The sequence below is a fragment of the Engystomops pustulosus genome, chromosome 1, assembly GCF_040894005.1.
Source record: "Engystomops pustulosus chromosome 1, aEngPut4.maternal, whole genome shotgun sequence".
NCBI lineage: Eukaryota > Metazoa > Chordata > Amphibia > Anura > Leptodactylidae > Engystomops > Engystomops pustulosus.
The window spans coordinates 117,612,236-117,638,175 of record NC_092411.1 but is presented as its reverse complement, the minus strand read 5'-3'; the positions used below and the strand labels follow the sequence as shown (position 1 = coordinate 117,638,175).

The following is a 25,940-nucleotide window of genomic DNA, read 5'->3' as shown; positions in this document are numbered from 1 at the left end:
TGGTGCCCTCCGGTATCCAGCGCTGCTGTCACTCCGGGCGCTATGTAAACAAACATGGCCGCCGGAGCAGCGCTGGACTCAGTCCCGGCCGGACCCGACAACCTTCCGGCCCCCATACACAATGCTGTGTATAGGGACGGATAGGCGTGCCCGGCCACGGCCGGCCAGAAGCTGAATGAAGCGCTGCTCCGGCGGCCATGTTTGTTTACATGGCGCCCGGACCGGAGTGACAGCAGCGCTGGATACCGGAGGGCCCTGGAAGGTAAGTACATCTTTATTTATCTTAAGCAGCCCTGTCCCGGCCACTTTTAGCTTTTTTTCAAGAACTCGGACAACCCCTTTAAGTCGGAGGTTTGGCTTACCAGCTCCACAGCCCTGGCTAGGGTCACTCCTGCGTTCGTCATGCTACAATTTTAATACAGGAAAAAATAGCACAGCAGACTGCATATTTTTTTTCTGCTATTAATGACAGATATGTACTAGTAGTAATATGTGACCGGGAGAGAATCTATGCAGTTAGAGTGCTAATATACTATAGCCAGGGAGAGAAAAGGATTGAAACAAATGCACAGGACAGTACCAATATACCTGTAGTCTGGCTGGAATACATTTCTTCCTTATGAAGGGATGAAAGCTGTTACTATGGGGCATTTTGCAGCCTGCTTACAAACTAAAATCTTTTTTAAAATATATTTATTCTACTGTATATTTCAGCACACACCTGCCCTGAATGATTTATGCCAGGCCTGGTCATTGTATGGCCCGTGATCCAGATCCAGCGCTCTATCTCACAACCCTTGTGAGATGGTTGCTAATTTTTATGTCAAAAGTAAATGCGCAACTACAATACATATTCCACAGTGATAGGTGTACGGAATCAAGGACGTTGACAAAATACAAATACAATGCTTTTATTTTGAAGGCATCTGTATTGTTTAGGTTTGGAGGAGGAGCATTCAGCACACTGTATCAATGGAGTGGTGGATGATCTAGAGTTGCTGGGTGGGGAATCTTGAACTCCCCTGCCCAACCGCCTGCCCTTGCACCTGAACACTGACCCACTGAGGGACCTGCTAGTTTGGTGCCAGATGCCTGTAATACCTGCTGGCTGCCTGATGGCTCCTGGTTCAGTCTTGGTCTGCTCATGCTGCATGCAGTGGTGGAGATAATACACAGCATATTGGTATTGGGTGGAACTGAGTTAAGCATATTTGCCTGGCCATCTAAAACCATTACAGTTTCTTATGTGACCCCATGGGAAAAGGAATTGCCCACCTTTGTGAAAATCCTCTCCATATAGGACAGGAAAATGCTGTATTATGCCGCAGAACTCTACATAAAAGAAAAACTGCCATTTGAGATCATTTTTAATGTTCTCAAAAATGGATGCCGATTTTGCCTTTTCCATAGACTCTGATGATGAGAAGAAACACTAACCAAATAATCTGCATGGCATCAGTTTTCATGAGGTGGAGAACTAACTGCATTCAGATGATTACTGCTTTGAGGGATGTGAAGCTATGTGAATATACATGTCCACATTCAATGTCTGAATGATTCCTTTCCTTTTTGCCAACACACGTAAAAATCTGTCTTTTTTTCTAGTTTGAAGCAGTTGGAGCAAGAAAATATTAACTTGGAGGATGCTGAAAGACAAGCAAATGACAAGATTAGAACCATCAACATCCAGAAAAAGAAAATTGTCATAGAGCTCACACAGTTTATAAAGGTGGGGTTGAAAGACCGTGAAGTTGGCCTCCCATCTTGTTCAAATCTAACAAAATTGGTTGTCAAACGTTTGTGCTACGTTTGCGCTTGTTTGTGCAGCAGAAATTTTTGTATGTGTCACTATTGTTTTTAAGATATTAATAAAAGTTTTCAGAGGTCACCCAGCCCCCCCTCCTTATTACTTAAATCAAACAAAACTGGTGCCAATCAATTATGTGATGTTTGTGCTGGTTTGTGTTACTCAAATTTTTGTGTGTGCTGCTTTTGTTTTGAAAATAATAACAAAATTGTAAATTGTAAAATTTCTACTGCACAAACATTTGACACCAATTTTGTTAGATTTGAACAAGGTGGGGGGCCAACTTCTCTCAGGTCTCAAATACTTAATACCAATACTTCATATGGTCTTACAGTTTTTTGTGGACATTTGAGGGGAGATCCAAGGCAACCAGTTAGGGTGAAGACACACGTGGCGTTTTTAGGCCGTTTTTGGGCCATTTTAAGTTAGTGCGTTTTCAGATCGTAAAAACGTGTGCGGTTTTTTAAAAGGCATGCGTTTTTGACAGGTTTGACCAATTATCTTAATTCAAACTGGTCATAAACGCATGCGTTTTTCACGATCTGAAAACGCACTAGCTAAAAACGGCCCAAAAACGGCCTAAAAACGCCACGTGTGTTTTCACCCTTAAGCTGCAGCTTTCTCTTTTGGAAATGCAAATTCAAATAGGTTACCATTGGTTCTAATTTTCCTTTTGAACCAGTTTTGATGCATGATTTAACTTATTTCCTACGCACAACATAATAGTGCACGGGCAGCAATGACTTGCCGACCCCTGCAGTACTCTTGCTTCTGGCAGCGGCTCACAAGCAGAGAAGCAGGTGTCAGCTGCATATTAAGGCTCACACTTTGCTGTAACACCTGTGATCGGAGAAAACTCTGGGTGTTAACCCCTTGCATGTTGTGGCCAAGCAGGACCAGGTTTTATAAGGGGAAACTTATCTGAACTGTTCATTGAAGCCTTTAGGTTTGATGGAGGGATTTTGTAAAAGCAGAGTAAGTCCTGAGGACTTTATCTGTGAGACTACAGTTCCCCCACCCACACACAAATGTTTTTCCTCCTCATAATGTACACAAGACTATTAGTTGTTGTTTGTGGGTGGGGTGTGCTGTCTTTGTCGCCTACATCACAGTAATACACAGAATATAGAAGTCAGCTTTTTGGAGACTCTTTTTTTTTTGGGGGGGGGGGGGGGGGTCATTAAAACACTCTTCCTTTCAAGTGCTCTAGCATTGTTTGTGTAGAGTTGGTATCTTGTTGGGATGACCCTAAAATGAGGATAGTAGTTAGAATAAGGCTTTCTTTTCACTTCTTTTCTTTCTTGGCTTCTCTCTTAACTTCATCTAGCTTTGCAAACATGACTAAAGTTTCTAATGTTATAGAGGTCTTTCTGTGTATGTTAAACCTTTGCAGTATCTACCTAAAAGGTTTATTTTCTGTGATGAACAAGTCACCAAGCATTCTTTCACTTTTTAAATTCTTTTCAGAATTGCATGCTGCTGAATAAAGAAAAAGTAGAATTAGCTTTAGAAAATATGACCATACTTTGGAAGAAGAACAAAATAGAATCCGAGTACAAAGAGGCTACATCCAGACTGAAAGAACTGGAGGTAACTATTTATGTTCCATTTATTGAAACTAGTTCTTTTCCCCTATTAAGACGTTGCACAAAGCCCAACTTGTACATTTTCTTCTGCATTTCTGAAATGAATGAATATTTCCTGTGCACTTATCTATTCTATCTGGAGAATTTATATTGAAAGCTCTGTGCTTGTTTGTCCTTACTTAAGAGAAACATTTTGCCAATCTCCTATTTCTCCTGTTAAGGTAAAAGCTTTGGACCCTGAAATGTTAACTGCTACAAACAAAATTACTGCCAAGTTGGTTTTGGTGGCAGAAAGAAAATCTTAAATGGATTTTTTAAAATTTTATTTTTATTTTATTTTTACATTCAAGGAAAAGCTTTTTGATAATATATATTGCAGTAGAAATGGACATATATTTTGGACATTAATAAAAATGACTACTCCACATTGTCCGCTGAGCGGAGACTGTGTGTGTGTGTGTGTGTGTAAATATTGCAGTGGCACTGAATTAACTGCAGAGGATTTGTGAGAGCCAATATTCACTTGCTGCAGTGTCTGCACTTAAAGAGGACCTGTCACCCAAATTTTCGGCACTAGGAGCTGCTTACTAAAGTAAGCAGCTCCTAGTGCTTGAACAAACGCTGCAGTGTGAGTGATAGCATTAACGGAAACCTCCGTTAATGCTATCTAACACTGCAGCGGGGTACAGTGTAATTGTCGGACAGCTCGCAAAGCTGTCCGACATATTCATGAGGAGGCGGGGTTGGGGCGTGGCTAGGTGAGGTGACTGCCACCTGGTGCACGGCAGGCACTGCCAGCCTATGGAGCGAGCGGGGCGGTCCGGGGTAAAGGCAGCGCCTCGGACCGCCCCCGCTTTGCAAGCGGTCCGATGATTACATTGTACCTGCCACAGTGTTTGATAGCGTTATCGGAGGTTTCTGGTAACGCCATCACTCAAGCGCTAGGAGCTGCTTACTTTAGTAAGCACCTCCTAGTGCCGAAAGTTTGGATGACAGGTCCTCTTTAAAGAGCTCCTTCCTACCATTCTACAGAATGGCCATGTATTACTTTGATGAGAGAAAAAAAATAATCTTAAAAATAGACGTACAATAGGCTGGAAATGTCTCCGTTCTAAAGCAGTCGAAAAAGATGCACATGAAGGTAATGTGCTTTTGGTGAAGTTTTCTCCTTTAAAATTTCCATATGTGATTCTAGGGTTTGGCCACTAGAGGTCCCCAAAGAGTGCACATTTACTCGATTGCAATGTAATAGGAAGAATTTTTTTTAACCATAACATCAGAAGCCTTGATCAGAAAAGGTGTCTATGTACATAATTTGCTGTGTAGTATGTGGGGAGATTTGGCTGATGCAGAAGTTAATCTCTTGTTATATATAGATGCCTACCTTTTTATCACAAGCATCATTGTATTGCGCTGACTTTGATACTTTCAGGGCGGTTTATAGGTAAGCTATGTCTTCTCATGTTTTGTCATTATCCTCTTTGATCTACGTAAACATTAATAACCAGCTTTTCATTACTTTCCTAATTTTTCTGAATCTTTGAATATTTTTGTTCACTTTCCAGATTTTGTTGAGAGAAGCTTTTGTTGTTATGTATTGTTTCCTCATCTGTCTGAAGCCGCTAGTGATGACATACGTGTATATATATATATATATATATATATACATCACTTAATCATTTAGGGAGTATTTTAGATACTGTATGGTTTGAGGTGCAGAAACTTGGCAAAATAGTATATATTACTACTTCTATCTGGCTATTGCTTATAAAAAGTGCTGATGTCTTGGATATATATATATATATATATATATATATATATATATATATATATATATATATATATATATATTTTCATTCCTCTAAGCATTGAATTGTGCCCCTATTGGATGGAATAACAGCTTTGACAGATACAAATGAGACCTGAATTATACATTTAAATTAAAATCCTGTCAATCCCCTATCAATATGTTTTCTGAAAATGTCCCCCATCACATTGTGAAAATGCCACTTCACACTTTGAGTATATTCATGCATATCATGTAATAAATACAGTGTATTCTGTATATCAACGCACAGTTTTTTGTTTAATCACATCATTACTAGAGTGTTTACCCTCTTTCCTTACCAGGTCATTTTTTTTTTTTTTCCAGTCTAAGCAATGGACTTGTGTAACGGCAAATTACTATTACACTTCTAATTCAGCATACATTTATTATATAGTATCTTTTTCCAGACACATTAGTGTTTTATGGAATTAGATTCTGTATATATTTTTTGAATATTAAAGGGAAAAGGGAAAATGATGGGAGATGAAAAATCCATTTTATCTATTTTTATAAACTATTTTTAAGTGGTAAAAAAGATTGAGTTTAAATTTGTTTGGAAACCATACACTTAAGTGTAAATTGATGATATATGTATAGTTTATTTATTCGCTCGGCTCACAATATGTGAAATCGGGGGAAAAAAGGGCATCATAATCCATAATGCGCTCCCATTGCCAGTTTTATGACTCCTCACTTCCATTGCACCTTCCAAAACACTGGAAACATCCTCAGTGTAACTATTTTTTAACCCCTTAACGACGTGTGACATATTACTACGCCACGCCACAGGCTTTTTTTCCACCTTGGTTATGTGCCCTTGCCAGATGTAACCAAACTTCTTACATTTCCAGCCCTGTCCTGTGGGTTTCTTTATATATACTGTATTGTTTGGGCTCGGCACAAGCCATGAAATAACATGAGCCGGTCCATATGCAGTTATGGATTTTGGAGGCCTTTCCTACTGCTTGGTTTCCACACTGCCATTACATGTTTTATCACACCAAAACATTACAACTATCTCAAAAAGACTACTCTTGAAAAACCCTTTTCATTTATGGGATTTTAGTCAGAGTACTATCCTCGTGCTATCCTTCGGATTGTAACTTTTAAAAAAAAAATGAAAACCATGATGTATATCATTATTCTATACCAGTGGTGGCTAACCTATGGCACTGGTGCCAGAGGTGGCACTCAGAACGCTTTCTGTGGGCACTCAGGCCATCACCAGAAATGAATCAAGGTATCTTCTTGCAGTCCCAGACAGCCCAGGACTTGCTGTGCACAGAGCTATTTTAAAGTGACAGGACTACCTGGGGCTATTTTCTGCTTTATTGGTGTCCTTAGGTGCTGGTATCAATGAAAACTGTGACAGAGAAGGGAGTATAAATCACAAATTAAATTTCTGTGTTGGCACTTTGCAATAAATAAGCGGGTCTTTGTTGTAGTTTGGGCACTCGGTCTCTAAAAGGTTCGCCATCACTGTTCTATACTATATACATACACATGACCACCATCCTGGCTATTGTAAGGCTATCTGCAGAATTTAGCCATGATGTTGGTGAAGCAAAGCCTAGGCGGGCTGTGTGACAACTGAGCCTCTGCACTTACAGGCAGGATTGCGATACTTGCGATTCCGGCTATTTAACCCTTTAGGCGCAGTGGTCAACCATGACCGCAGCACCTAAAGGGGTCACCTACCTCTCTGCCCACGATGCCGGGGTCTAGTTTTTAAAATAGGTCCACTCTTTGGAGGTTTTTACTTCCCTACTATCTTAGGAGTTCAGCAATTGGGACATAGCACCTGAAATCTGTTCCAGCAAACTCAACCTATAGACGTTCCTTCTCTTCCATGCCCCACAGTACACCCATGCTCACTCCCGCCCCTCTCCATAGAAATACACAGCGCACCATGTCCTATCTTTCCACGGGCTACGAAACGGCACGGTAACGCACGTGTGCTGCACCGTACCGCTCCCTTACAGCGCCGTGAGGCCATAGAAGTGTATGGGGGGCGTATATATGACCCCCATACTTTCGTGTGAATGTAGCTTAAGGCTAATCTGTCCTACTATGGTTGCCCAGCAATACCTGGACGCCCTCCAAGACGTACCTAGCTGAACTTCTGGTACAAGCTGCTAAACTTCTTATCCCTCAGCATTCATTTGTCAGAGTGGCTCCGTCCGTAGAACAATGGTTTAAGAAAATAGACCATTTCTACAGGTTAGAAGAGCTGGCGAGTTGGGCAGACAGGAGTCATGACAAGTTCATGAAGCTATGGGCACTGTGGGTAGCATACAGGGAAAGAGTGGGACTTAGATCCTAGAATACACTAACAAACAACGCCCCTGCCTGACCATATAAACCCTACTTTCTCTATACCCTTTAAATCAATAACTGGAGGTACAATTCCTACAGAGAGGAAATCGTACTCGCACTGTACACTGCAATACATGTGTATTGCAGCGTAAAGGCTTTAACAAACGATCGGATGAAAGCTTGTTCAAACCAAGTAGTGGAAAATTAAAAAAAGAAAAAAAAAAGTGAAAATCATTTTGTAAGAATTAAATAAAATTAAAGTCCCTTAATCAGTCCAATTACTTATAAAGACCAAATGAAGTATATAAACCACAAAAAAAACCACAAAACAGTACCGGTACATATCAATCTGTACTATAAATCTAGAACAATATTGAACCTGCTTGGTGAACGACATAAAAAAAAAATTTAAAAAAAAAACCGCGAAAAACTTCCTGTAATATACAATTTTTAATCAAATACCTTCACAAAACATGTTCTAAAAAGTTATCAAAAAAAGTTACGTGCCCTTATGTGATACTATTTACAATAACAATTCTTTTTGCAAAAAATAAGCCCTAAACTAGACCCGTCAACAGAAAAATACAAAAGTTATGCCCCTAAAAAGTTGTCGATAGTAAAAGCAATGCAATTTTCTCCAATATTGGTTTTGCTCAGTAAAACTAAACAAAGATAAGAAAAACTATATAAATGAGGTATCACTGTAATCGCAGTGAATCAGAGAATAAAGATAAAATATTATTTTTAAGTTATTGCGAGCGGGGGAAAAAAGGTGCTAAAAACCCAAAATAAAAATGGATAATTTTGTTTGTATCCCCTTGAAATAGTTAATAAAATCTCATGAATAAGCATTGTATCTCAACTCGCAAAGTATCTCAACTTTGTGGGCGACTCCAAATTCAGGCATCTATTGGTTAATAAATTTGATTACCATTGATGATTTTTTTGGTGATTTTGTTAGCACATTCAACGTTGTACAGAACAAAGTATTCAATGAGAATAATTAAATCAGATCTAGTATTTTTTATTTGACTGTACCCTTTATTTTTTTTGAGCAGTGTATATAATAGAAATCGGTCAAAAAGTCTGATCTACCTTATAATACTACCAATCTGTTACCTTTTCCCACAATAACAAGCCCTGATAATACTCTTTTGATTAAGGAATTTGCATTTCTGTTGCCTTATTCTGAGAGCTATAATGTTTTTATTCCTCAAAGGGTTTATTTGTGAAAGTAGTAAAACATAGAAAACCTGTAGACACATTTTTAATGTCTCCTTAATCGTACTATCCTACATGTTTATTGTATTCTACGGTGAACTGCGCAAATGTTTCAATTAAACAAGTGGCAAAACGGCCGTTCCACTGCAGGAAAGAGTTAATAAATTTGAATAATTATTTTACTGTAAAAATGAGCCCATTGTAAAATACAAATCCTAAAAAACAAGCCCTCATAAGCCCATGTCAGATTAAAAAAAAAAGGTCTGTCCTTTGGAATTTAGAGCATGGAAAAACAAAAAAAAGTTCTATTTCCTGAAGGCCATTTTAGGCTGTGTCAGTAAGGTGCTAGGTTGAGTCATCGTCGGTCACCCATGGGGCTGTAAATTGTAATATTTACCGTCTATTCCATCCGTGATCACTGGCATTTGGAGCTAAACTGTAAGTAGTAATGTGTGATGGAGGCAGTGGTGCAGAGATTGCAGTAGGATGTCCCACCTCCATCCAAGAAGTTGAGCGGCTTCACAGATGCATGTAAACTGTCAAGAATTATGTCTTAATTTTTTTTCTTTCAAATTAGATTGAGTTTGTCGCTATAGATGAAAAGAAACGTAATCTTCTGGAAACTTGCAAAGGTCTTCTGAGAAAGGCAAGACAAGCGTGCAACCTTGGACAGAATGATGAGGTATCTCAGGATTTTCAAACTGTAAGTATCTATGATCCACCAGGTAATATAGGGTTTGTAGAATTATATAAATATAGCATGTAATAGAAGGCATTTTGCCCTAGACAGACCAGATTGCCCCCAAACACACACACCTCCTTTGTAAAATTGTAGAAAAACGTGGCAGAATGAGGACGGAGCCTAGATTATAAAATTAAATGGCACCACCCACTACTAATAAAAAAAAAAAATAATAATGAAAATGAAATCCAAAAGGGTTACTATAATAAGGGATCTACAATAAGGCCTATCAGTAGTCAATAGAGGTGATAGAAAAAAATGTCTCTCCAGCAAAAATACTACACATAATAGATATAATGTATATACCACATATATTAATATAAAATATATACCACCAATGTATATTTATATACCCCCCCCCCCTCAAAGCACATCCCCCCCCCCCCCCTAGTATATAGGTAGGAGACGGCAGCCCCCACACCTGCCCCGCCAGGAGACGGCAGCCCCCTAAGTCTAAATACGCACACCACTGATCACTAGTGAGGGCTGGGACAGGCAAGGGTAGCTCGCTAGGCAGAGGCCAACCCTCGTCTACCCCTCTACCTCCCTAGACCCCGAGAAAGCCAGTGGGCCCCCTGCTCCTCTATGATTCCACCCCCCCCCCCCCCTCCCAGTAGAGATTTATATATTTTTTTAAATCTGTGCTGGTTCCATCGTGGCACAGATTTTTCACACAAATGTATGACATAGTAAAGAGCATTTTTACTAAATGTTTTATTTCACAAGGTCATTGGATATACACATGTGTAGTATGTATGAACTTCTTACTACTGTTTTTAGGAAATTGTATTTTCTTTATATAAGTATTCTGGATTTGTACATATTTAAGAGGAAATTTAGGATTTTCATGTAATTTTTGCATTTTATTACGGTTTGCTGCATAAAGTTGCATGAAGGTGGTAGTGTGTATAAATGAATTTTAAAAGTTATTTTTGTATACATGGTAGACGGTGATTCCTGAAAAGAATTGATTGTGACAGAATAGGAGCTTCTTATTTTGTGTGGACTATAAGGCGCACCGGACTATAAGGCGCACCATCAATAAATGCCTGCTAAAACATCTAGGTTTATAAATAAGGTACACCTGATTATAAGGCGCACCTGATTATAAGGATGAATGACCAGGAGGTGGCATACCTGTGCACAGTTCAAGGCAGCTGTTGTCTGTAAGTACAGTTCATATACAAGGCGCACTGGACTATAAGGTGTACCTTTAATTTTTGAGAAAATCAAAGGACCTTAAAATACGGTAATATATTTTTTTAACATATTTGTGGATTGCAACCAAATATGTCATCGTTTTTTGTTTTGGCATTTTTGGGAGAGTAAATTCTTGTTGGTGTGTATTGTGGTATATATATTTATATCTGCTCACTTTGTATTATTTTTAAATGCCTATTAGTGCGTAAGCCTCCGCTTTGATGTGACTTATGTGAAAACTTATGTTTTCATGGCATTTTCAGTGCATATTGTTTTTATATAATTTGTTTACCATAAAGTAACATAAGGGTGGTACAGGCTGTCATCTGTTAATCATGGCAAATGCAATTGCCTGGTTGTCTGCTTTCAAAAAATATATAGGTTTAGGGGTGCCTTTGCTTTTTAATCTGCATTATTGCTATATTTTGCAGGTTGTGACTGTCTTAAAATTTCTAGCTTAAAAGTGATTTCATTTTTAGTGATTATATGGTGACTATGAGGTATCTCTGAACTCTACACATGTTCATCTATTATATTTAGGTGGTGTGAAAGTAAATATTTTGCGCTCTGAGCACTTTTTTTTTTTTTTGCCATCGGTCAAATTTTATGTATTTTTTTTAATGCAATTTTAAAAATGGGGCAAATGTCTGCTTTCAGAAAATATATGTTTCGTTTCTTGCTGTAATTTTGGTTTTATTTGTACACGTCAAAATTGTAAAAAATTGCTCTGGCCAATAACATGACAAAATTTCAAGAAAAGCCTGTGAAATGGTTAAAGGTAAGCTGCCAAGGTGGACACTCTTTGCTACACTAAACCACACTGGCAAGTTCTTATGGGCCTGTTGTTTAGTGTGCCAAATCACCCTCTACTTTATACTTGCCACTGTCCTCTATCCTTTGCGCCTGTGTGTGTTGCTGGTACTGAAGCACCCTGGCTTCACTGTGTAAGTGCCTTATGAACTGTGCATTCACGGTGAAGCTAGGATGTTCTCTGATTTACTTCACCACAAGGCTGGGACCTGTAGTTGGTTTAGGGCCCAAAATTTTAACAGAAAAGGTTATGCACTGCTAATGACATCCTACATACTCGCTAATTTACATACATTCTTTCCTGTAACATACATCTCACAACTACCAACATGAGTAATGTTACCACAACTAACAACATGAGTAATGTTACCACAATCTCCATTAAATAAATCTTACTGTATGTTTTTATGCAGTTGATAGAATACAGCAACTGCCAGAATACTACAGAAAAGTTGTTTTGCTGCTTCAAGTGGCTAGGTATTGTAATTATTCAAAGGAACAGTAATCTGAAGTAATATAGGTGTATCTTGTATAACTGCATGTATGTACACACAAAAAATATACTTTTGATTCAAAGGGTAGCATTCTGGCATTCTAGTCAAAATGCCAATGAGCTGTATCCTGGTAGTAGTAATACTATAATAGTAATTACATACTATACCATTGAACCGCACCAACGCCATTTACTTGTCCCATATCTTGATGCATCTATCTTCGGTTGAGCAGATGTTTTATTTTATGGGCACAATGATGTTCAGTGATGTTACTAATTTTGGGGATTTAGAATCAGTGCAAATCCACCTTCTGGGACATGCTTTGTATATTTGGCTGTAACTAGGAATATCAGTTCAAGCTGGTGATGGAATCTTATAGTCTAGGCATTTTTAAAATGTCTTTGGCAACATTCTGATTTATTTCAATAGTTTATAATAGTTTAGTTCACATTACTTGTCTGCAGCATGTGGTGAGACCCAGCGAGATGCAGCTGCACCCTGTGTGTGCCTGTGTCAGTCTCCACACTCATGCACCTCTCTCACCCCTCCACACTTCATAACACATGCTTCGAGGAGGTGAGGGATTGGAGATGATGTGTAGGAGAGTGAGAATGCATGAGGAAATGCAGGCTGCCTGCCACCCCTCAGACAGACCACATCTTGCTGGCAGGGAGTCAAGTAATATAAAATAAACTACTATAAAGTACTGAAGTGATTCAGAATGCTGACAAAGGCATTTTTAAAATTAATGTAGCCTAGGTTGTTGGGAGCGGTCATCAGCTAATAATGACATTCCTGGTGACAGGTTCGCTTTTAATGAAGATCTATTTTACACCTCGCATGCATCAGCTCTTTCTGTTGTTTGAAACTTGTTTGGATTGTAACAACCCAAGTGCCGCAAGGCCAGTTTTAACCCCCTTTTTTGCTAATAAAATGTAACTTTTATTAAAAAAATTTTTAAAAAAAACATATAACAGAGAACACATATATATAACTCAAAAGGGATTTTAAAATTATCAGGAGGTGGGGATTAGCTGCTGAGAGTGTTGTTTTTTTTTTTTAATGTGCGCATACCTGGCGGTTTCCCTTGTCATGGGTGTATTGTATTTGTTAACCCTTCCTTCTAATAACTTCTTAGATGGAGGGTAGGGGAAGGAGGGGAGCGGACCAGGGTGGGATGGAGGAATGGGGTGAGTTTTTGGGAGATCCGTGTAACACAAACGATAGAGTATTCACTGATCAGAGCATCAGGATATCTTAGTTCTTTGGCCCTGATTGCCAAACACCATTTTATCTCGGTCCTATAGATTAGCTCCAGTGTGTCTCTTTAAATCTATTGAGTAGTGGGCTTGTAGACCCTGACCCCTTTATTCCTCATACATCACATTCCATACATAGTTAGCAGCAGTTCAATGGAGCCAAGCCAGCTATCGTGCTGCTACCCTAACTCCCCTCTTTCCCTCTCATGCATTACACCTCATACACCACCAATGATTTAGCTACCTTGGCCCTCACTGCCTGTATTAAAATCTAATATTGACCCCCCCCCCCTGACATGTTTCACCACCTAACGTGGCATTATCAGGGGCTTGGGGCAAAGACAGGGGTTTGCCTTTTCTCCCAATTATATATAAACAGTTCATAACTCAGCATCCCTGACTGCGTACATATAGTATCTTAGCTAATTTAGGAGAATATAAGTGAAAGATGTTTCTGTGTCTGGGTGGTCATATGAAGCTGTGCTGAAGCCTCACTGGGTTCATAGCAAATCAGAGGGCAGGGTGCATGTGTTATTTGGAGCTTATCCATTACATCTCCGAGTTACAGGCTATTGCATGCCCAATGTAGCACTGATGACACCCACCTACCATCACCACCACCTCCTATACTGCTATGTCACTGCCAGTGTGTATTTATTTCATCCACCGGCACAGTAGCTCGGAATCTGTCGGCTTCAAGGTTGCTCTGCATCCCTGAGGCCGACATAGTCACAGAGCTACTTTTTCATCTTGGAGGGGTTTTTATAAAAAAAGAGTTGAGCTTTTAGACAGGATATTAATCACCAGTTGCCTGTTTTAGATTCTGATGTTCAGCTTAAAAGGTTATTCCCGTTTTTAACATTTATAATCTAGCCATAGCATATGAAATACCATATGCCCGAGTATAAGCCTAGTTTTTCAGCACCAAAAAATGTGCTGAAAAACCCTAACTCTACTTATACTCGAGTCAACTTCTGACGCTCCCCGGCATCCATCGCAGCTCTGACATCGGGTCCTGGTCCGTCACAGTCTTCGTGACATCAGCCGCATTGGCACACACTAGGATGTCAGCTTGCGGCTGAAGTCATGGTGCCAGCGACGGACCGGGAGGGGCTGGCTGGCTATATACTCGAGGGGGCAGGCTGGCTGGCTATATACTCGAGGGGGCAGGCTGGCTGGCTATATACTCGAGGGGGCAGGCTGGCTGGCTATATACTCGAGGGGGCTGGCTGGCTGGCTATATACTACAGGGGGCTGGCTGACTATATACTACAGGGGACTGGCTGACTATATACTACAGGGGACTGGCAGGCTATTTACTGGGTGGGCTGTGACCAATGCATTTCCCACCCTCGGCTTACACTCGAGTCAATAGGTTTTTCCAGTTTTTTTGTGTCAAAATTAGGGGTCTCGGCTTATACTCTTGTATATACGGTAAATCAGTGCTGGATATACATCTGATATCTACATATTTGTCAAGAACTGTAGTCCCCCAATATCATTGCGGCAGTTAATGGGAAAAAAAGGTAGCTGCACATTTGGGTCAGACTTTATTAACCTCTATGACCATTCCAAGGAAAGTTGAGCCAGAAGGTTCTGGAACTTGCATCCTGTAGATGTCCCATATCCCAAATGTGATATGAATTCCACATAAATGCTGGATTGGTGCTTTGCTGGAAGAAAAAAAGAGGATTGTACCATATTTACTGGGTGCAGGAGGCGCTCCTCATTCCTTCCCCTCTCCATTGAAACCTCAGTGTCTGCATCTTAAAAAAAAAAACGGGAAACAGGTGTCTATAGGTCATTGGTGGCGAACCTGTGGCACGGGTGCCAAAGGTGGCACTTGGAGCCCTTTCTGTGGGCACTCAGACCATCGCTCCTGGTTAGGAGTTTACCAAATAGGACCAAATCCAGCTGCAGTCCTAAGAAACTTAAGAGATGCTGCTCTCAGCGCTGTTTTAAAGTGACATTTCATTGGCTTTTTGGAACTGCGGGAAAAGTGAGAAGGTGTTTACAGAAGTGCAATGTCTTTGGAGGTCATCCTGCTGGACCCTTCATTCTTCCTCTACAGAGAGACCCTGGAGAGAAGCTACAACGAGAGTCTGCATGTGCCCTCCTTCTTTCAACTGTATTGGTGGCCTCAGGGGACCGATACGATTGAAAGATGAGGAAGAACTGGTTAAGTTACTGCTTAAAATGTTGTGTTGGCACTTCATGGTAAAAAAGTGGATTTTGGTTGAAGTTTGGGCACTCAGTCTCTAGAAGGTTCGCCATCACTGCTATAGGTGGAAATAGGTGTCTATGGGGGCCGTGATGCGTCCACAAATTGTGCGGCCGTATCACCAGCCCCCATAAGTTCGTCTGTATGAAGCCTTAGGATACATAACTACATGAAATATTACACATATAAGAATAAAATTTAAATCCCTGTTATCTTTAGTTGTTTGCCATTAATCAGAGGACTCATTCAGACTGGCGTTTTTGTATGCTATAATTTTTTTGTTGTTGTTTTTTTGCGGATGTGCAGACCACGAGACAAAAAATGCATGTATCGCCATACTTAGACTGCTACACAGTACTATTGACTAGCGAGTTCAGGTTAACACTAGTTTCTGAGGTAATCTAAGATTCAGTACTACTGGGTGGGTCTTAGTGCATTTGTCCATGAAATAGACTATACTAAGCACACTATGTGAGAAGAATTTCTTCTAACCTGTCCTGGGTGTTCTTGTTTCCTTTCTTCTGCAGGCATTCAGATTGGACACTTTGGCTAATTTGCTGTCTATCCATTCAAATAATGATGACTGTCAGGTATTTGTAAAGGCAGCTCTACGTTGTGTCTACTGCAATGCCCATAATGTGTGCTGTCATTTCATCTTCCATATAATTATCAGGCACAAAAAAGTAGGAATAATCACATAAGTGGAAAAAGGCTCAGCTGCTTTTGAAAATGGAAATGTTTGGATTTTACGTTTAAAGGGGTTTTCCCATAAAAGAAAATTTGCAAATCTCAACCCCCTAGTGACGTTAACTCAATAAATATAATTTTTGACCCGTTACTTCACATTTTTTTTCTGTTTTATTGCTGTTATAGCTCCTATCACTCCCTAGGCTGGTCAGTGCAAAATTCCAGAATGTGGGCAGGGTCTCTCTAAGTCAAAGGAAAAGTAGGTGAATCCAGCAACCAAGCAAAAATTATATTAAATCATAAGTATAAAACTTAGTTTTTATTTCATCCTTTTAAAAAATAGGTTAAAAAGGTACCATGGTAATGACAGAAACTGACGCCTTTCAAACTAAATGCTGTTCTTAATCATAGTCAACACTTCACCATACTATGTAAAAAGTTATATAGAAAAAGGAAAGGAAGTGGGCGGAAAAGGGAGTCGACAATACGTCACAAATTAAATGCAGCTGAGTGGCAACAGGAAAACATCAAAAAACAGAGTAATGAAAAGCATGGTTTAAACATGCTTAGTAAATGTACATTACATCATTCCTGGAATTTAGACCTAGTGGTATTCTAGTTTTCATGGTTAATATCCAGTAGGCTTCCCTATTTCGGAGAGCTTTGATCCAATCCCCGCCTCTTTAGGGCAATTAACTCGTTCTATGGGTACTACTGATAAATGTGAAGTGTCTCCATTGTGTAAATCCCTGCAGTGTCTGGAAACTGCCGAAATGTTACGTATATTGCTTCCTACATGCATGGTGGATGGATCATAGCGAGCCCCCGATATATGTTCTGCTATTTTCTGTTTCAAAGCCCGTTTAGTGCTACCTATGTATTGCAGCGAACATTCATTGCAAATAATAGAATACACTACATATGTAGAGTTGCAATTTCTAAACAAGTTTATTTTGTAATTAGTGTTGTTTGTATAGATGGTGCAAATTGGGTTTTGGAGATGTATTTACATGTGCCACATCTAGGTTGAGCACATTTAAAATTACCTTTACTGTTTAACCATGTGTGATTCTGATGTGAAGAAGAAAATACATTGGGAGACAAAACGTCACCAAGGGTGGCGGAATTTCTAGCCGAAAAACGGCATCCTGATTTTAATATGTTTAAAATGGGATCCTGGTATAAAATGGGAAGATGTCTTTTTATTATATGTATTGCTTGATTATATTGGCAAGTGTAATCAGTGAAAAAAGTTACCTGGTCAGTACTTTTATTTTTTCTATCTGTTTTAGTGTTGGTGGAACGATTAGTATAAAGTAACTGAGACCTGGATTTGTTTCTTAGGGTATCTTTTGTACGTGAAATAAGGGTTTTATTGTATCCTCTTTCGTATAGACGTTGAGTAATATTACTAGAGGTTTCTAAATATTTTTTTCTTGTGTACAGATTCTTTTAGCCCTAATAAATTCTCCTTTAGGTAAATTTCTGACTACATGTGGTGGGTGACAGCTAGTGGCATGTAACAAAGCGTTGCCTGCAGTGGGCTTTCTATAAAGGTTACATTCTACTTTGCGATTTTCTGGAACACCTGTCAAACATAAGTCCAAAAATGCTATAGAGGTGGCTGAAAAAGAACAGGTGAAACGTATATTATTATTGTCATTGAGATATGAAATAAATGAAACAATGTCTGTTTCTCTACCAGTCCATATTAGAAGACAATCATCTATAAATCTTCCATAATACTTTGTTGTAACAATAGGGATTAAGAGTAGAGAAAACTGTCTCTTCTTCAAACCAGGTCATAAACAAATTTGCTAATGAACGTGAAAATCTCGAGCCCATGGGGCATCCTTGTTTCTGTAAATAAAAATTTTTGTCAAAAACAAAATAATTATTCCACTGATTACACTTGCCAATTTAATCAAGTAATACATATAATAAAAAGACATCTTCCCATTTTATACCAGGATCCCATTTTAAACATATTAAAATCAGGATGCCGTTTTTCAACTAGAAATTCCGCCACCCTTGGTGACGTTTTGTCTCCCAATTTATTTTCTTCTTCACATACGAATCCCACATGGTTAAACAGTAAAGGTAGTTTTAAATGTGCTCAACCTAGATGTGGCACATGTAAATACATCTCCCAAACCCAATTTGCACCATCTATACAAAACAACACTAATTACAAAATAAACTCGTTTATAAATTGCAACTCTACATACACTTACCGGCCACTTAATTAGGTACACCATGCTAGTAACGGGTTGGACCCCCTTTTGCCTTCAGAACTGCCTCAATTCTTCGTGGCATAGATTCAACAAGGTGCTGGAAGCATTCCTCAGAGATTTTGGTCCATATTGACATGATGGCATCACACAGTTGCCGCAGATTTGTCGGCTGCACATCCATGATGCGAATCTCCCGTTCCACCACATCCCAAAGATGCTCTATTGGATTGATATCTGGTGACTGTGGAGGCCATTTGAGTACAGTGAACTCATTGTCATGTTCAAAAAACCAGTCTGAGATGATTCCAGCTTTATGACATGGCGCATTATCCTGCTGAAAGTAGCCATCAGATGTTGGGTACTTTGTGGTCATAAAGGGATGGACATGGTCAGCAACAATACTCAGGTAGGCTGTGGCGTTGCAACGATGCTCAATTGGTACCAAGGGGCCCAAAGAGTGCCAAGAAAATATTCCCCACACCATGACACCACCACCACCAGCCTGAACCGTTGATACAAGGCAGGATGGATCCATGCTTTCATGTTGTTGACGCCAAATTCTGACCCTACCATCCGAATGTTGCAGAAGAAATCGAGACTCATCAGACCAGGCAACGTTTTTCCAATCTTCTACTGTCCAATTTCGATGAGCTTGTGCAAATTGTAGCCTCAGTTTCCTGTTCTTAGCTGAAAGGAGTGGCACCTGGTGTGGTCTTCTGCTGCTGTAGCCCATCTGCCTCAAAGTTCGACGTACTGTGCGTTCAGAGATGCTCTTCTGCCTACCTTGGTTGTAACGGGTGGCGATTTGAGTCACTGTTGCCTTTCTATCAGCTCGAACCAGTCTGCCCATTCTCCTCTGACCTCTAGCATCAACAGGGCATTTCCGCCCACAGAACTGGCGCTCACTGGATGTTTTTTCTTTTTTGGACCATTCTCTGTAAACCCTAGAGATAATTGTGCGTGAAAATCCCAGTAGATCAGCAGTTTCTGAAATACTCAGACCAGCCCTTCTGGCACCAACAACCATGCCACGTTCAAAGGCACTCAAATCACCTTTCTTCCCCATACTGATGCTCGGTTTGAACTGCAGGAGATTGTCTTGACCAAGTCGACACATTATGATTCATCTAGTTCTGTGAGCTGAAAATGTGGTTAGATTATCGTGGTATAGGTTTATATACACTGAACATTGTACTAGTATTTGAGGTGAGACAGATTAGAGATGATATTAGATATGAGATGCCTATTACACACCATGTTGGCTCTTCTACATATCTGGTATTCCACAGCACACTAGATCTCCTGTGCCACCCCCCCCCCCCCCCAAATAAATAACTTATCACTCCGTAGCTTGTAGTTCTCCTCACACTGCTGCAGGCAGGATGTCAGCGAATGTGCCAGTGTGAGCGCCGTCCTGGTGTGCAGGGAGCAGAGAGATGAGCTCCGTGGACCCTTCCCAACAGCAGCCCCCCTAGTAATGAAGTGCCTTGCAGCAGCCCCTCTAGTAATGAAATGCCCTGCAGCCCCCAGTGTGTGAAACTATACAATCCCCTTTCAATGCTTGCAATGCTCCACACGGCTTCTCTTGTAAGCAAGATCGCAAAGGCTCCAGAAGTCCTTGAAAAAATATTAGTACTTATTTGATAAAACAATGATCAAATGAAATATTTAAAAATAATTCATCTACATACAACATGATATGGAAATTCATTTAACGGATTCTCCAACTGTTATAAAAATGTTTTAGCAGTAGTTCCACAAGTGAGCAAGATGATGCCGGAATCTTTGCTGGGAGTAGTAGTAGTAGTAGTACTGCCCACAGTAAAGATTTTGGCATTACAACACACATTCTCCCAAGCCATGGATCTACTGCCTTCAGCAGGGATTCCAACATCATAGTGCACCTGCGCGCAAAGCAGGCAACATACTAACTGCACAATTAGTTTGGTTAGTGCCTCAGCCCAACCAATATGTACAACTTTGATATCCACAGAGTACATATAATTGGAGAAATGAAGTGGTTAATACCACCCCCATTACAAATACGGACGGTCCCCTACTTAAGAACACCCGATTTACAGATGACTCCAAGTTAAAGACGGATGCCTCTGCCCACTGTGACCTCTGATGAAGTCTCTGGATGCTTTACTTAAGTCCCAGACTGCAATGGTCAGCTGTAAGGTGTCTGTCATGAAGCTTCATCGATAATCCTTGGTCCATTTACAGCAAAACATTTTGAAACTACAATTGTCACTGGAGCAAGAAAAAATTTGTCTGGATCTTCAATTATAAAATGTACAGTTTCGACTTTCATACAAATTCAACTTAAGAACATACCTATAGAACCTATCTTGTATGTAACCCAGGGACTGCCTGGTGTGTGTATGTATGTGTGATATATATACATTACACATATACATACATCATACACACACATACACCAGGCAGTCTCCAGGTAACGTACAAGATAGGTTCCATAGGTATGTTCTTAAGTTGAATATGTCTGAGTGGGCCAATATTCCAAGTTTTCCACAGTGATAGATAATCTACATATTATATTGTAGGTCTTCTATTGCACATTTAGTTAAAGTAGTGTTGAGCGGGTTCTATCAAAACATAAAAATGGTTATTCCCCGACGGTGAACCCAGTAACAGATTCTTTGTTGTATCTGCAAACTTTCTAAGCGAATAATGCCAAATCGGGGGTCTGGGCTGTTAAATTTTGGTGCATTTTATGACCCAAAACTAATAGAGGTGCAAAGTTAGACTAGACAATCTGGCATTGTAAAACGGTCTATCTTCCACACTATACTTAGTCTGATGTACTCTCAGATACATCATCTGTCTTGTCATTAGTTCATGCAGCTGTAGGGGATGTTTCTCAGACCCAGTGAGAGTAGATGTTTTAGCTAAATTGTAGCTAGAAATTGTTGCTTTGGCCTAATGGATCTGAGATGAGAAAAAGCCAAGGAGCAAGATCTAAAAGAGAAAAAACGGTTATCATGCCGTGTTGGTACTGACTACCTTTTAAGCTCTGCACTAGATGAGCACTTTAAGGTCATATTTTCTTAAAAAATACTAGAGCATTTAGCTTAATTTCTTTGTAAACAAAACAAAATTGGCCAATTGTAGCTTTTCTCTCCAACCTGATTTCAATTAATATGTATAATCCTATAGAGACAAATGGTTACCCAGGTACTTGTATGAAAATACCTTGGACATGACTTAAGCAGGAGGTTTGGAAGGAACCACATGCTGCTTACTCCTTTTAAGGGAGGCTTACATTGTGTTAAACCTTTTTAAGGATTTGATAAATATTTTATTTCTATTTAAATATTTATTTTTAGCATTCTGTTGCCATGTTTTCCAGAAGTGTACCATTGGGATTTTAAAAACAAGTAGAAGCCGAATGTAACACAAATTTATATTGCTATATAAGAAAGTATTAGACTTAAAATTAAATAATACCATAAAAAGGTGCAGAAGCATACAAATAAGAAAAGAGCTTGGAAAGGAACTAGCCTTAGTCGGAAACCTTTTTGGTCTCCTCAGACAGTAAAAATACACTTTTTGTAACATTTTGAAACTTTGCATAACAATGTGTAGAAAGAAAGCTATAAAAAAGATGTTATATTTAAATTTCCCTCAATCTTCTATTTTTGTATAGTTTTTACATATTTTTTTAACTATTTTTTTTTTTTTTTACATGTATTATGTTAATACGGATCTGTTTCCAACTGACTATCCATTGTAGGCCAATGCAAATGGAAGCTTTTTGATTGTATCAAGCAAAAATGATTTATAGGACAACTGTAAGCTCAAGCCCAGTCTCTTCCTGACACGGCCCTTTTTTGAAATCTGACTTGTGTCATTTAAAGTGGTTATAACTTTGGAACGCTTTAACATATCCAGTTGATTTTGAGATTGTTTGTTTGTTTTTTTTTTTCGTGACACTTCGTGTACTTTATGTTGGTTGGGAAATTTTAAGCAATTTGTTTAGTATTTTTTAATGAAATAAACGGAAATTTGGCGAAAATTTTAAAAAACCCCGTTTTCCAAATTTAAAATGTTCTACTTTTTGGAAAGTTGGTCATATCACCAAAATAACTTTGATAAATAACATTTCCCTTATGTCTGCTTTAACTTGGCATCATTTTTCAAATATCCTTTCCTTTTGTTTAGGTTGTTAGGAGGCTTATAACTTTTTAGGTGCGATTTTTCATCAAAACCTACGAAAACCCACAAAAATCATCAAAACCTACTTTTGGAGAGCCAATTTAGTTAGAAGTGATTTTATAAGGCCTGCTGGAAGGCCTTCATAAAACCCATACAAATGACACCATTTTAGAAACTGCACTCCTCAAAAATATTCCAAACAACCTTTGGGAAGTTTGTTAACCCTATGAGCGTTTCATGAGGGTGAAAAATAAATGAAAGTGAAATTAGCAAAATGTAATTCTATCTTACAATATATTCATTGAACACACAAATTTGCACCTTCACAATGGGTTAAAAAGGAAAATGCATTTTACAATATTTAGTGCAATGCCAATACCCATTTTGTCACTGTACCCTGCTGTATGGACACAGGTTTGCACTTGCCTGAAAAGGTTTTCATGTGTCAGGATGCATTCAGAGAGCCCTAGTGTATTTACCCCAAATATTCCTAAAAAGGTCATTTTTATCCCTAATTTTTTATAGTCACAAGGGATAAAATGTAATGTAACCCCCAGAAATGTGTAAAACTATTGCTCCTGAGTGTGGAAGTACTCAGCATGTGTATATACAATGTTGTATGGGCGCACAGTAGAAGGAGAATGATGTTTGCCGTTTAGAAGCCAAATTTGACAGAAATCTTTTACATCCATTTGAAGAGCCCTAGTGGTACAAACCGAAGAGAACCAGAAAAGTGACCTTAATTTTTGAACGCACACCCCTTAGTGAATTTAGCAATGTGTAATATGTGTATTTGCCCCTACAGGTGAATGATCAAATTAGGTCGTAAAAATTAAAAAGGTGAAATTTATTTTTTATAAAAGTCATTTTTACCCCTAATTTTTGTAAGCCACAAGGGATAAAAATTTAAATAATGCCAAAAAAGTGTAAAACTATTTCTCCCCAATGTAGAAGTACCCTACATGTGCATATAAAATGCTTTATGGGTGCACAGTAAAGGGAAAGAGGGGCATTTGCCTTTTAAAAGCCAAATTTGACAGAAATCCTTCACATGTGTGAGGATGCATTTGGAGAGGCCCAGTGGTAGAAAACAAAGGAAAACCCGAAAAGTGACCCTAATTGTTAAATTCTCCAATTGGTGTACATGCAGCACGGTGTAATATGTGCTGTGGTGAAATTAGCATTTTGAACATACAAGTGATTTCCAAATATGATGTGCAATAGATGCCCAAGATGGAAATTGCAATTATTTCTGGAAAGTTCAGTGCCCATTATGTGATGTTCCCACGTATGCGGTTCCCGTTATGTGATGTCCAGTTTGTGCCACTGTAGAATGTCAGGTCTCTGATTTTAAAGCCATGTTTCCTGATGTGAGAAAGACCCTACATGTGATCCTAAACTCTAGCCAGAAAATACAACTGTGCTCCGCAATGATAAAGCACTTGGAGTATAAATAAATAATAATAATAAATAAGCAAAACTTGGAGAATTCTAAAGGATGTGCTAATAAATCCAGAGAATTGGGGGAGGGGAATAGAAAACCTAAATAAAAAACATAAAACCCACAATTGACCCTTGTTTGCAAACTACATCCTGCAATGAAATAGAGGGGTATGGTGATCAATTTGACCTAATAGTTGTAACAATAATTCCTTTTACCGAAATGAATTTGAAACAAAGGTTGGACCTAAATTGTGAATGCGTTGCGTATAAGGAGGTGGAATATACCAGGGGACAATGTACAATGTTCATGGCCGGGGCTTTTGTACCATATCTTCATTTTCCGTTGGGCATTGTGCGGCTTCAGCACTTGATCTGAAAGATCAAACCCACCCATGTGTTTACTGTAAGACAGGATGCTGTCTGGCTTGGGGAAAGCGCTGGTGTTGCCCTGTACAGTGGTGGGGGTGCTGGAGTCCCCATGAATTGTGGTCAGAACAAGGACATTGCTTTTGTCCTTATATTTGACCTACACCATGTCCTGATTGCAGAGCGCCTTGATGTCCCTTCTTTCTATGTGGCCACCTAACAAGGGATCCAGGGGACCTCTATGGTTTTTACGTACAATGCCGCATGCTACAGAACCTCTGGGACTGAGGGTTTGGAATTGGGGAACGCTGGGAAAAAAGTTATCCACATTCAAGTGGTAACCCTTATCCAGCAGTGGGTGCACAGATCAGTCAATCAAAGCTCTCTGAGAGATGGCATGATGCCACCAGACATGGCCCCTACCACTGATGATTGGTATTGTCCTAGACAGCAACAATTCACACTCTCATTCACCCCAGCTATGCCCATTGCATACCTTGTAGCTACCAATATTGCGATCGCTCCTTCCTAGTACCTAGTCAGCATCTATTTTATTCTTTTATATGTATTTGCTGTTCTGTATATTGATTAAGGGTATGTAGAGTCGTCTTTGTGGTTACTTGTACATTCTTCTATATTGTCCGTGTTTGACAGTTTATATGGAAATCCACTATGATAATTTGTTTAACCTGGATGGATCTTATTGAAATGTTTCCTTTTTGTCTTTGTTAGATGCTTCTATTGATGTGACTGAGACAGGAAATAACAATCATAAATACATGTAATGCTGATGTCTGCCAGTTAATGACACACAGAAAGATAAAGCATGTGTATTCAGAGGATGTGACCAAACTATACTCTGCACACTTTCATTATTATTTAGATAGAAATAATCCTAAATTGTGCCGCCTTGTTACACAGCTGTGAATTTTGATGTCCTCTCCATTCATTTACTATACACCTCTAGATAACTTTGTATTTTTCTGTTGACAGTAGCTGGCAGCATGTTTTTTGAATGTACCTTTTCCTTCAATTTGTTTGGAACAGCAACACATTCTTCTTTAGCTTGTAATATTATCATTGCTTGCAAATGTAGTAATGATTTTACGCTCATTGAAATGTATGTTTCTGTGTTTTGTGTTTTTACTTTAGGCTTTCCAGTCCCTTCCGAATACGCTGGAGGAAATAGATGCTGTGTTAAATGAAGAACGGTCCAGAGCCTCCTGCTTCACAGGCTTAAATGCTTCTGTATGTTGTCTATTTTTTCTGATAGTACTTACCCTCCCACGCTGTATTAAAGCTCAGTAATAATAAGCTAGGCAGCAGGAACAATATGTTTGAAATGCCAGAATTTGAATCTATTAGAATTTTAAGTAGAGTCTTTAAGAAAGAACAGAACGTACTGTTCCCTTGCACCAAAAAATACTGTGCTTAACCTGGCAACTGTTATTTGTTTGTGTTGCCATGTGTCACTTCATCTTGCATTTTCTACTAAAGGCAAACTAGAAGATAGGAATAAGCAGCATATTTGGAAATATGTCTAGAGGTCA

General features: G+C 39.2%; 1 protein-coding gene across 3 annotated transcripts in view; it reads left to right on the top strand.

Moving 5' to 3' along the window:
* Positions 1-25,940, top strand: part of SMC5 (structural maintenance of chromosomes 5) — a 79,409-nt gene that overhangs the window by 44,881 nt on the left and 8,588 nt on the right. For 2 of the 3 annotated variants that reach the window (XM_072151081.1, XM_072151063.1), the window contains exons 16-20: positions 1,606-1,729; positions 3,275-3,397; positions 9,336-9,461; positions 16,012-16,074; positions 25,543-25,638. In XM_072151081.1, coding sequence (XP_072007182.1) covers positions 1,606-1,729; positions 3,275-3,397; positions 9,336-9,461; positions 16,012-16,074; positions 25,543-25,638 — 532 coding nt within the window. The remainder of the gene's footprint in view (positions 1-1,605; positions 1,730-3,274; positions 3,398-9,335; positions 9,462-16,011; positions 16,075-25,542; positions 25,639-25,940) is intronic. The other variant, XM_072151072.1, reaches the window with a different exon arrangement.